At 40.1% G+C, this 14,200-nt stretch overlaps 1 protein-coding gene across 1 annotated transcript in view; it reads left to right on the top strand.

Moving 5' to 3' along the window:
• Positions 1 to 14,200, top strand: part of LOC136881056 (glycine receptor subunit alpha-3) — an 865,119-nt gene that overhangs the window by 472,388 nt on the left and 378,531 nt on the right. The window contains exon 2 of the mRNA XM_067153659.2: positions 1,642 to 1,730. Coding sequence (XP_067009760.2) covers positions 1,642 to 1,730 — 89 coding nt within the window. The remainder of the gene's footprint in view (positions 1 to 1,641; positions 1,731 to 14,200) is intronic.

The raw sequence follows: 14,200 nt of genomic DNA, 5'->3' as shown, positions 1-14,200 counted from the left end.
GAGCTGCTCGACTAAGTGGCATGTTCCGAGCTGTCACTGGAGAGATGGCGTAGATTTACATTAGTATACGAATAAGTTTTAGTGGGTTTTTTTAGTAAGAACATAAAGCTGGAATTCGAGAGGGAAAAATTGCGGCAAATATTCGCTTATAGGAAGAGGGATTGGAATAATTTACCAAGGGAGATGTTCTATGAATTTCCTTTGCAAGTTTTTAATAACAGACTACGTAAACAACAGATAGGGATTCTGCCACCTCGGCGACTGCCCTGAATGCAGATCAGTGATGATTGATTGGATAATCATCACCACCACCATTCTAACCCACCATCCTCTGAATTCAAGGTCGCTGACTGACTGACTGACTGACTGACTGACTGACTGACTGACTGACTGACTGACTGACTGACTGACTGACTGACTGACTGACTGACTGACTGACTGACCGACCGACCGACCGACCGACCGACCGACCGACCGACCACCGCAGAGTCAAAACTACTGGACATAAATAAATGCAATATTAAGGATACATTTATTTTAGACTATAGGTGTTCACTAAGAGAGGATTTTTGTATATTCCATCGCTAAGGGGGTATAAATGGGGGTGAATTGTTTAAATGGATATTTCTATATCTCAAAACTTATCAATTTACAGATGATCAAACTCGTATTTGGAATCTTGGACTCTATTTCACTATCTTTTTAATCCACCGAATGGGGGCGAAAAGAAGTGAAAAACTGGTGAAAAACGATACCGATACATATATTTCTAAATCCGAAAATATTACTCTGCGGCTGTTTGGTTGTTAATGGATCTCCCGTCTTGAACTCAATGGAGATCTTATCAAGGTTCTATCTGCTACAGTACGTTTTCTCCAAGGGACTACAAGAAAATTATCAATATGTTAACATTGTAGCCACTTGCACATCGTCTTGCTAATAAAAACAGAGCCATTTTATGAAATCAATTGTATTATAGCAGAATATATTTAATTCTTGGGTTCTGGCATGTATACAGTTTTTTCGAGCAACTCACTGATGGCACGTGTAGCGTATGTTTTCCGATTGCCACAGAAAAATATTTAGGTTGCCCAGCATGAACACAGCTAAGCGCGAAGGAAAAATATTTTGTATTTGGTTGTCTGTGATGATGGTATATGGTGATTTTTTGTAGTATTCCTCTTGGATTATAGGTGAAGGTTCTGTGGCATTCTTCATTAACATAACGTGTGTTATACGTCGTGACAAATATTTTCCCTCGTTTGTCGTTGATGCACGCTCACTCAGTATGCGAGTGAAACTATAAAACTTCGGCGAAGGTAAAATACCAGTTAAATTTTGCTGATAAGTTTAGATCAGGCTTTTTAAGTAAAAATATCTAGTAGTTAGTCCCAGTATATTTTTGTGAAACCCATGACTGTTCTACCACGAGTGAAACTGTAAGTACATTGTTTAAAATCTGCTATACTGTAGATTAAGTTATGATGGTGTCGTTACTGCCGTGAATATCGATTTGGAAGTATGTGCGAGTGTGTGGTTGAAAATATTCTTGAAACATCTTTCTCAGGTTTTCGGAAAATCCACGTAGGTGGGGGTGGAGGAAAATTTCGAATTACCCAAACTGTGTATTTTTTTTTTCAGGCGTGCAGCGAAGATGGACCATCTGCAAATTCTCGACTCCCTGCTGAAGAACGACTACGATCGTCGAGCCACTCCAACAAACCACCTCAGTGAGTATTTACTTTTAAATATTAGTTATAATTATCGTTCTCAGATTTACTAGGTTCACTGCACCTCTAGAATAAAAGGATTCCTCATCCAAATCACAGGATTTATTTCATATATTACAACTTCCGAGTAAGAAGGCCACCATATGTATAAAGTTGGTGTTCCAGTATTCGGGAGATAGTAGGTTCGAACCCCACTGTCGGCAGCCCTGAAAATGGTTTTCCGTGGTTCCCCATTTTCACACCAGGCAAATGCTGGGGCTGTACCTTAATTAAGGCCACGGCCGCTTCCTTCCCACTCCTAGCCCTTTCCTGTCCCATCGTCGCCGTAAGACCTATCTGTGTCGGTGCGACGTAAAACAACTAGCAAAAAAAAAAATAAAAAAAAAAATAAAGTTGGTGTGTTCGTGATCATTTTTACTCGAATAGTAGAAGGAAAAGGAAGGGATCCGAATCTTTGAATAATGTAGATCTCGCTTTGCGTCGCACTCTCTCAGAGATATCTTATGGTTACAATTAATTAATGGCGTATAGACTCCGAAGAGGTCTGGCGACCAGCACCTCTGAGAGGATGAGACCGTACATATACTGAATTCTAATGATGAGGACGGCACACACACCCAGCCCTTGAACTATAGGAATTGACCAATTAATGTTAAAATCCCCAACCCATACGGGAATCGAACCCGGAATCTCCTGGATAAAAGGCCAGCACGATAACCATTTAACGAAGGATCCGAATATGATGACAATGAGATAGGGTGGGGCTAGCACTGCGTAGGAAGCCACCATGGCCTCAACTTTAAGGTACAGTCCCAGCACTGGCCTGGTGTGAAACCACGGATATCTATCTGCAGCTCTACCGACAGTGGAGTTAGAACCCACTGCCTACCAAATGCAAGCTAACAGCTACACATTATAAAGCGCGTCCCCAATTCACTCGGTTGGCAGACGAAGGAGAAGGGTAATAAGAGACGTGGATGTACAATTGGACAAGCACTCTCTACTAACACCAATAAGAAATGGAAAAGTAGAGGTCAGACACTTCGAAAAATGAAGGTATCGGCCAAAGGAGACAAGGGCCACGAAGGGCGTGAAAATAAAAGACTCCCTAGGCCTCGAATACCTAATACCGTCGGGATTGGAAACAAACAAAAGCTGACTAAGGGAGGTCGTATAGGAAAGTTTAAAGGCAGTAGTCTGACAGACGTAAGTGGAAACAATGTCAAACTCAGCTAAGGGACCCTTGATAGCTAGAAACTTGAGATCCCCTGGAGGTGGCAATCTCAGCCACATTTTACGACAGGTAGGAGATACCGCGGATGTATCCTACCGCCCCCAAATTCAGGGAGTTGGTAAAAAAGACGGGAATAAAAATCATCGTCGATTACAGACATGGTGATTGCCCCCAGAGCATTGGTGAAGGCCACTGTAACAACGACAGAGCGTACCGATCATGACCAAGCGTGTTGGTCGAATAAATGTAAGTCTGCCTTCGAGAGAGAGTGAGATTGAGGGACATCATCGACAAGCCTGATGATGGTTTCACAGACACAGACGAATTCTGGGCCGAAACATAATTTAGGCCACTATTTTCCCAGTCCTAGCCTTTTTCATAAGAGTGTTGTCAAAACATCTGTCTTAGAGTGAGGTTAAAGCACAAGCGAAACGTATCTATCTCGGAAGAAAATATATGTGAGAAAGAGTCTACTACATTACCTGAAGAAAGAAATGTCCACAAGCTACAGATGAGAGGTTCTCAACGGTTATACACAGTTTGACGTATTTTGAAATGTTACCAATTTGATCGTAAATTCACAAAACAGCCTGTGTATGTACAAGATGGCTTCTGAAATTAAAGTAACAAGAGTTCGCACTGAGAAAATGTATTTTACAGGTATGTATAAGGATACACAGTACAAGGCGCTGATAGGCATAACTATTCAACAAACATAGTCATTTTTATCCAAGCCCTTTCTTCCAATGGTAAATCAAGACGTCGGTTCCGGCATAGATGATATCTGCGTTCAGTCTCTGAAGCCAGATCGTGTACTTCTTAAACAGTCCGAAGTGGTGAGAGTCACTAGGTGCCATGTCAGGGCGGTAGGGAGGACGGTGTATTACCTCCCACTGGAAGCGCCGTAATAAATCAGGTGTGCTGTTTGCTGAATGAAGCCTGGTGTTGTTATGCAACAACACAACAACTTTTGAGAGAAATTCAAGTCGTTCTCTGCGTATTGCTGCCTGTAAACATTTCACTGTCTCACAGTAATTTAAACTGTCAGCACTCACTGTCTCTCCAAAGGTGAGGAAACCAACCTTCTGGACCAGTCTATAGACTGATGACCCTGACAACAACAACAGATAACCTGTAGGTCTTCGGACTGTTCGGTGATTTAAACGAAGTATTTAAAATTAAATGACCGGAATTATTTTACTACATAACCACATTCCTCTCGACTATGCTGGATGGGAAAATTCTGGGTAAGAAGGGAAGAGGAAGGTCGAGAAAGAAGTATCTGGATTCCGTGATGGACAGGCTGAATTTGAAAAAAATATGTTGGCCTGAACCGCTCAGCAGAGGAGAGACAAATGTGGTTGCAGCGACAAGGCCTTGCCTTTAGGATATGAATGAATGAATTATCTTACTAATACTGCAAATTAGATGAACATTAGGGCCCATTTTAAAAGTTTTAGAGAAAATAATTTTAAAGAGAGAAATTCCATATGCCAAGCCGGGGTGAATGTATGATATGCAACAGCTTGTCTGTCTACCCCTGGTCCCATCAATAGACACGTTCCAACGCCGTCAGCGCCTTCCGTCTTTTATCGGCCACTTTGTATGCAGTTCGCAGGCAGATGTCAGCTGTCGCCTTCTTACAAAGCGTCGGCACTTTCTATCAATACCGTATTTGTCATCTGCAGCTACCGATATCAGTACGCCACTCTGCTTCTTTATGAAATTCCTTCATAGGAACAGCCAACGTCGTATAAAACTGCACAGAGTGTCATCTTGAATAATTTAATTTCTTGGCATCATTACACCTTGTAGAGTTTTCTATTTTAATGTGCTATTTTGAAATGAAGAAAAGTGAAGAATTTGGTGTGTACAAAGTAGATTACTCTTGACAATAACAATCACCAACTGCAAAAAGAATGAGCATTAAGAAAGTGAAAAATAAATGGTGTCCATTTTCCCTTTGGGAAAAAAATTAAAATTTTCGTAAATACGTCTTTCAATAAATAGAATTAAAATTGATAACCGAAACCGACTTTCAACCTATTAGGTCGTGTTATGTACATTTCGTACGTGTTGAAGAGATGTTAAATACAGAACAAAAATGGCCAACCAGACACCAGTGGGATCCGAACCCACAACCCCCCGATTTCGCGTCGGTTGCTCTACCAATTGATAACCGTTGATTTATTTTCATTTAAGGATCGTTTTGGAGGGACATCTGTATGGAATGTGGAGTCGGTAAGTGTAGGATTCAGGATATCGAAAGGTGGGGATACTAACTCAGGACCTACGAAACTACCACGAATGGAATAATCAGTTCTCAAGAGCAGGGGTTCTCAAACATTTTGTGTCTGAGGCCCCTCAACATATCGCATTCCTGCCCAAGGACCTCCTAGGCACAGAACATAATACTGAATTCAGTAAACAAAAACAGAATTTTGTAAAGTTACCATGTTTGATTGTATTCGTATAATTCAGGACTAATATTTACTTTCCTTTAAATTTATCTTCATTTCCGTAAAGATACTTTATATATGCATAGAAATTATAAAACAAAGTGACACAACATAATGGATCTGAAAAGTTACTTGAGAAAATTAACTTGCTACGGTTGCTAGACCAATGGGACGGATGGTGTTGTCTTCCAAAGACCAAACGTTTTACAAGCATAGTCACCCGAACCGAAGATCAGCCTCTACATCAGCTCTGTTTCTGTACTTCGTTTTCATTTGTGTGGGAGCAGAAAAGGTACACTCACACAGGTATGTTGTCAAAAAAGGCAACAAGAGCAGCATTTCCTTTCTAGAAATTGTAAGGTATAGGGGATATCATGGACGCAAAAGTCGACCAGAGACGCGGAGTTGTGATACAACTTGTACCATCTATAGGCCGAGAATTACATATACTGTGTGTAAATTATACAACAGTGAAGACATAGTTCCTAAATTAATAATAATGTTTTATGAATTTTATGACTACAAAAAGTATCCTTCTTCAAATTCTTACAACTTACATTATTATTGCGGACCGCTTGGATTATGGTCGTGCCCCCCACCCCAGGGTCCGTGGACCATAGTTTGAGGATCGCTACTCTAGAGTATGATGAGATGAGGCCTCTTTGATAAAAGAGACTTCTATATGTCTTTCAGTCATGACCATCCATCAACACTTCACATCACAGCCTGCACGGTTGCTAGGTAACATCGCGTCACAGGTTTTGTTCGCTAATTTCCTGGCAAAAATTTTTCAGATGACCGCCAGTTATAAGATATATTTATGCCAATAGGCCATATGGCATATTTTGTGTTTGCTGTTGTCTAGCAACGAAAGAGGAGTTATTCTGGGCGGTTCCTACGGCTGAGGTTACCTCGTATTTAAATTGGTGGAATGACACGAACTTGGGCATCGGACATTTTTAATATGATACCAAACGTCACATGGAGTACTATGCATTCTGACCACCCTTCAGGTGCGATTGAACTCACAAACTTCATATCATAAATGAATCTTTGTACTAGAGACCTACACATGTATCTTCTTGTCCGCATGGAGTTTTTCTATGAGATATGCAAACCTATTTTAATCGAATACTTTAAAACCCCGAAAGACACCTCTTTCTCCATTTCTTCTTTAGTGCCAATGTTTGTACAGAACAAGCTGTAAATTAAATCAAAGAGATTTGGAAAAGGAATCGCAGTCCAAGGAGAGGAATTTGTTGATGATATTGTTATTCTGTCTACAAACTAGAGAAACTGATGAATGGCATAGACGCGCTAATGGAGAAGGAGTAAAAGAACGAACTCCAAAACAAAAGTAAAGGAGTGCAGCCGAACGAAGTCAGATGATTCAGGAAATGAAGTCATAAAGAAAGTAGATGGATATTGTTACTTGGAGAATAGAAAAACTAACGATGGCATAAGTAAGGAGGATACAAACAATGCAGACTAGCGCAGGCACAATAAAATAAAACAAATATGCTCACTTTTAACATTAATATACAAATTAGAAAGATGGTTTTAAATACTTTCACCGGGCTCGATAGATGCAGTCGCTTAATTGCCGCCAGTATTCAGTATTCTGGAGATAGTGTGTTCGACCCCACTCTCAGATGCCCTGAAGACGTTTTCCGTGGGTTGCCATTTTCACACCAAACAAGAACTTAAACAAGCCTTGGATCGCTTCCTTCACATTCCTAGCCCTTTCCTGTCCCATCGTCACCATAACGCCTATCTGTGTTGTAAAAAAAGAAAAAAAAAGGAATAATTGGAGCGTGCCATTGTATAGATCTGAAATGTGGATAATACGTAAATTAGAATGGAATGTAATAGAAGTTTTTGAAATGTGGTGTTACAAATGAATGTTGAAGGTGAGATGGGTAGATCGAATCATGAATGATTAGATACCAAGTCGAATTGCTGGGAAGAAAACAACTTGGCGAAATTTGAGGAGAAGAAGAGATAGCATGACACGATACATCTTAAGACACGTAGGATTTGTTCAGGTTTGAGGGAAATGTATGCGGTAATAACAGCAGGAGTAGACCGAGGAATTAATACGATGAGACGATTAGAGTAGATGTGGGATGTACTTGTTATGTAGAAATGAATTAGCACAGAATAGGGTAGTATGGAGAGAGAGTCATCGAACCAGTCCATGGGCTTGTGAATCAAACATCAACACGTGAGACAATGATTTTTGCTTCATAGTCTCATTGTTCTGGGTAGAAATACCGCTTACCGGGCGAGTTGGCCGTGCGGTTAAGGGCGCGAAGCTGTGAGCTCGCATCGGGAAGATAGTGGGTTCGAACCCCATGTTGGCAGCCCTGAAGATGGTTCTCCGTGGTTTCCCATTTTCACACCAGGCAAATGCTGGGGCTGTATCTTAATTAAGGCCATGGTTGCTTCCTTCCCACTCCTAGCCCTTTCCTATCCCATCGTCGCCATAAGACCTATCTGTGTCGGTGCGATGTAAAGAAACTAGCCAAGAAAAGGAATACCGCAAGTCTGGTGTAAAAATGAATGTGGATTTGAAAACATTTGAAGGGTTCTTACCCAATAAAGACAAAATTCAAGGATTCAGGAAAAAGTGCGGATGATTAGGACATCACAGACAGGGAGGCGGAGTGGAAAGGAAATTCATTACAGAAATATTTTCTGTATAGTGTCACAAACACACATGGTATGAAAATTTCTTAGCTCACTTTAATACTAGACTAGCAAATGCACCCGTGCTGCGCTACGGCATTCTACATTGTATACGGATATCGAAGTAAATTACTGTACATACAGTGAATAAGATTTTATAATTGCATGCCTCTTAGCGTTATCCAGAAACAGCAGGGGAAGGTTTCCATACGTTGTTTCCAATATAAAGAGCGTGTTGCGGAGTTGTGATGATAACATTCACAACCGAGTAGGAAAGTTTTCATTATAACGGGAGGTCCTATTACCTACTGTGCGCTCACAATCTATTTGGGGAGTTTTCGTTACAATGGCAACCCGTTTCTTAATTCCAGACATATTACAGTTGAAGATTTGTTATTGTAATAGCAGGCAGACAAATTCGTGAGGACTCTTAGAATCGATTCTGCGGTAGGCAATGACGATAATATTTCCACAGTCTAATGTGAAAATACATTCGTGAACTGTTATCGCTTTTAAGTTTAGACCCTTACGCACTTTCAAATGAAACAAATGCCAACTTCTTTACCACCTCGGCACAACAAGTTCCGTGTATGATGTTCTGAGTCTGGGGAGATATAAATTGGGTGCCAAGAATTGTATATCCTTTTACAGTACATAAAATGGGCCACATTACTTTGAAATGTGTCCGTTACATCAACCCAAATGTGAAGCTTATTTCCAAAAGATACCAAATCCAAACAAAATCGAATTTGAGATTATGATGGAAAATGTACGTTGGTAGGTAGCTCCATCGTATGAAAGAAAAAGAAATAGCCAAAACGACCTAAATCCATATCAAACAGGGCATTAAAAATCTAGTTTGATGCCAATAAGTACCAAATCCTGTGGCCTGAATGTGCCAATACGTACCGTATCCATGCAGCCAATGAGAGGCCATTTCTGGGTCACGTGAACAGCAGCAAAATGGCAGCGCTATGTTTACATGGCGTGAAGTGACAGTGTTCTTACGAAGTTGTGTTTGTTACTGTCTGCTATTTGTTTTTCAAAAGTATGGAATCAGATATCTCAGATGAGTACTGTGATACTCCTGAAGAAGTAAGTAAAGCAAGGAAGAGGGTATTAGCTCCAGATAAATGGAAGAAGACGCGTACTAAGGTGCAAACAAACGAGAGTAAAGCGAGTGTTAAACCAAAAATTGCTTGTTTCCACAATGCTGGCGAGTTTTGTAGAGCCCGTGATTTAACAGAACACGAAATAGTAGCGTTTCATGGAGCCCTCTAGGAGAATAAAGATGCTGTTTCTCAAAAAAAAAATTGCTTCTTATACTGACGTTGCATCACCAGAAAGGCACAGGCCTAATCAAAAGACACAATGTATGCGTGTTTTGAAGAAAATGACGATTAAATATAAAGCTACAAGTGATAGTGGTGTTGTCAGTGTGTGTAGGGATACATTTTAAGCCTCCTGAATGTCGTTGTGAATGCTGCTAAGAAAAAGAAAGGGAAGGGCGATATAGACAAAGAAACTAGAGGAGGTTCAAGAATTTTGCATGGTTTTGTTTTAATATATTAATATTTTCATTATTTATATAACTTTTAGTACTGGATAATATTATCCATTGTCTAGCTCGCAAGTTATTTACTACATTCGTGTTCTTTAGACACAAACCACAATCATAATTCCTTAAGTTCAGTAATGGTACTTCGCATTATTTTCATTGTTTTGTTCAATTTTATTTAATAATATTCAAATAATCTATGCCTTCACTGTAAACAACTTAAGTCTAATTATTGTATAACTAAATACAGTCAGTTTTATCGAAGATTCTGATGACCGCAGTGAAATTTATGTCTTTCAGGTGAAGGTATTTAGAGTTTCAGTGTCAAAAAGTACCAAATCCATCATTTTCTTTGAATATTTCCTAAACCACAAAAGCTTAAACAGAAATAATTTATATAACAATGCAGTGAAATGAAATGTCGTATGGCTTTTAGTGCCGGGATATCCCAGGAGGGGTTCGGCTCGCCAGGTGCAGGTCTTTCTATTTGATTCCCGTAGGCGACCTGCGCATCGTGGTGAGGATGAAATGATGATTAAGACAACGCATACACCCAGCCCCCGTGCCATTGGAATTAACCGATTAAGGTTAAAATCCCCGACCAGGCCGGGAGTCGAACCCGGGACCCTCTGAACCGAAGGCCAGTACGCTGACCGTTCAGCCAACGAGTCGGACAACAATGCATTTATTCTGTATAAACATAACAAAAGTGGTCAAATGAATTTTCTGTTGAAATTTTACACTCTGAGCGTTTTTCCTCTCTCCTGTAAAATATTAGTTTGGATTTGGTACCTTTTGGAAATAAACTTCTCAAAAATTCTGAAATGGATACTCATAATGGGTCTGCGTGTTATACTGACTATAGTTGGATAGTGAATCATATTGATGAGAAGAGCTCTATTTTGCTAAATTTTATGAGAAGATGAGAGATAATGATAGGACACATCTTAAGATACCCGGGACTTGTTCAGTTGGTTTTTGATGGAAGTGTAGGCGGTAAGAATGATAGGGTACAACAAGATATGAATATGACAAGCAGATTACATCAGATGCAGGGTGTGGTAGTTACGTAGAAATGAAAAGCTTAGAACAAGATAGGGTGACGTGTAGGGCTGCACCAAACCGGTCTGTAGACTAATGACACAAACAACAACAAAATTTGAAAAATATTATTATACTTGCTGAATCGAAGTATTGTCTACGATAAAAAAATTAAATATCCTTCACTTACTATCAGTTTTTGATTTCGCTGTTGGAAGTTAAACACTACCAACAGTTTGCAGATCATTTTATTCAAGGCTGTACATCGCATTTTATAACAATCATCCTCTTATTGTTTACAATTATGTTAAAATCCTGAAATATATTCAATCTAATGTGCGCTTTTTCAAAAATCCAGCGATTAAGCAAAAGCGTACCATAAAAGCAAGCAATTTCAGAGAGACAAAAGGGCTGAGTTCAGGACAGGAGAAATCACAAAGCCAGCTGTTATCAAAACAGCGTATTTTAAGTTTTCACCAGTTGATTAAAATGGAATTCTTAGGTACAATGTTCGGAGGAAAGTAAAAACAATCACCCTGTGCTGATTTCTGGCTAATGCTAATAAGGTTAAGGAAGACAGAAGCTATACTTACCTATTGTATATCCTTTCTCTATAGGGCTTGTAAATTTAAACGATGCCGGCTTCAGAGACCTCACAGTGAGCTACCGCTCCCGGTCGACGTAGCGACCACCTACCGCTGAGAGCTGACTAATGATTTCTGTTCCTGGTTCAGTTTTCTACCAGATTTGGAATGGTAAGACGGCTGACAAAAGAATAACTCGTATTTCTGTGCTAAATGTATTTTAAACTTTATTCCACCCGTCAGACTCGAAAAGAAGTTAGTAAAACATTTCTTGAAGTTAGTCTACACTCACGAATATCAATTGAAAGATTGGTAAGGAAGTTCGAAATCAAGGGTTCAGTGCCCGATTGAGACGTAGACGCAAGTGGGTAAACGAAATCAGTAATAATAATGTTATTCGTCTTACGTCCCTCTAACTACTTTTACTGTTTTCAGAGACGCCGAGCTGCCGAAAGTTTGCTCTCAGGAGTTCTTTTACGTGTCATTAAATCTACAGACGGGAGGCTAACGTATTTTAGCACCTTCAAATACTACCGGACTGAACCAGGATCGAACCTGCCAAGTTCGGGTCAGAAGGCCAGCGCCTCAACCGTCTGAGCCACTCAGTCCAGTACGAAATCAGTGCTGGTCTGGCTCGTTCCTCAGAGAAATCCAAATTTGTGCAGCAAGCGAATTCTCCTTAGGTTCTGCACATCAGGTTACTAAACTCTTGCATCTAAAACCATACAAAGCAGCCCAAGTTCAAGCGCTGAAACCTCAAGATGTGGATCCCGATTGCGATTTTGTGAGTGTGTATCTTTTTCAGTCCTTAATCGACGGCTTAATGAATCAGCAACATTTGTATTTTTCTGCTGAATCCTGATTCCACTTGAGCGGTCAATTTAACGCGTATGACCATAGTCACTTTAGCTCCAAGAAACCAGTTCAGTTTCTTAACATAATTCCTCTCTACAGTGAAAATGCACCGTTAGTGCTAGGAGGATTATCGGCCCGATATTTTGCACGGAGACCTTGAATTCAGAGATGTACATCATGCAAATTTTGAGTGTATTTTTTTCGGGGCTGACTCATGAGAAGCGAGTTAAAACTTGGTTTCAGCAATATTTGGCAAGCTACAATGCATTAACTGCAACAAGTGAAGTGTTTGAAGACAGACTGAAAAAGTGAAGGTTTGTGCCCCCCCTCGAAGCGCAGATCATACACTGTGCGGATTTTACCTGCAGCATGACATGTAACAATCGAACTCCCACACATTAGAACAACTAAAACTCAACATTCGATGTGAGATTGAAAACATTTCTCCAGCACAGCTCCAAATTATTTTTCATAATGTGTTTTGAGCGTTGTGAGATTTGTTTAGGAGAATACGCCTGCAACCTCCAGCATCTCCTGCAATGTAAGCTTGTCGCGTGTCTATATCTTTATCTGTATCTGTAGGAGTAGAAGACTATGAGCTGTACGATCACTTCCGGAACATTCTGTACCCGAAGGCCACTGCGTGTGCAGACTACGAGTTCGCTCACTAAGAGGTCTCTGATGCCGGCAGCATTTTAATTTGAAAACCCTGTCAATGGGAACCAACTTGACATGAATTAGGCAGTGAGATCCAATTTACCAATCCTGATGTGTTTAGAGAAAACGACAGTATCTTACTTAATATAAAGTTGCGAGAACATTTACAATAAAATATTACAGTCACAGTTACAGGGGAGTGTGGGAAGAAGGAGATGAGGTTTCCACCAAACAAGAACATTAGAGTCGGAAGACTGAATTCAGCATTTGTAACAGATGTATAATTAGTGCAATGAGGACTACCACTAATGTCTGCAATCAAATGAAACAATACACGAGAGACTTGTGTCTTTGTTTCTTTCTGCTATATTTTCTAGTTTCTTTCCTAAGTTTATTACCGTTCCTAATTTAATTCTTAATCTTCTCATTAAAGATGATCTCACAGAGGTTATGTTTCAAGTCGGTTCTAAGTAATAGAAGAATAATGTGGAGCTTGGTAAATAATTTGCTTGTCCTGCAGTGTAGCGGTTGCGTGCTTGCCTCTTAGTGGGAGGCCCTGGGTTTGATTCTCAACCATGTCAGGAATTTTACCTGGATCAGGGAGAGTATTGGTTAACGAAAATCAGACGTATATTAGATAGGTTGGGATATGGAAGTTATTGGGAGAGGTTGGAAAGATCAACGAATAAACTAATCATTAGACGACTCAGAGATATTCAAAGACAGTGGTTGGTATCCGAGTGTAGAAGCAAGGCGACCCTCTCAGAGTTTATTAGGATAAGGCAGGATATGAACATAAATATTGTGAGTGTAAATAGAATAGAAATCAGGGGTTTGATATGGTGGTTAATGGGAATTTACAAGAATAGGGGATGGATTAAAGTGAAAGATGCAACAAGGTGCCTTCTCTGTGGTGAAAACAGAGAAGAATTTCACATGCTGAAATCATGTAAAGAAACCATAGCGGTGAGAAGGAAATTTTTGAATAACAAGGAACAATATATGATAAATGAGGATGAGAATGGCTATAGGATTATTAAGATGATAAGCAAAGAATGGTATAAACCTGGTAATGCATTTATGTACACCTATGTATAGTGTCTGTGAAAATGGAGGAGAACTCTGTACAGACTTATGATTTTAAAAAAAAAATTACCTGGATCTGAGGGCTTGTACGAGGTCCACACAGCCTACGTCATTACATTTGACGAGCTATCTGACGGTGAGATGGTGACTTCGGTCTATAAACACAAGAATAACAGCCGAGATGATTCGTCGTATTGACCATGAATCACTTCATAGCCTGTAGACCGTCGGCCTGAGCAGCTCTTGATTGGTAGACCAAGGCCCTTCGGGGCTGTTGTGCCATGTGTCTGTTTGGTATTTCACTTGAC

Source organism: Anabrus simplex, chromosome 9 (genome assembly GCF_040414725.1).
Source record: "Anabrus simplex isolate iqAnaSimp1 chromosome 9, ASM4041472v1, whole genome shotgun sequence".
Lineage (NCBI taxonomy): Eukaryota > Metazoa > Arthropoda > Insecta > Orthoptera > Tettigoniidae > Anabrus > Anabrus simplex.
Note: the sequence above shows the minus strand (reverse complement) of the source record. Positions and strands in the feature narration are given on the sequence as shown.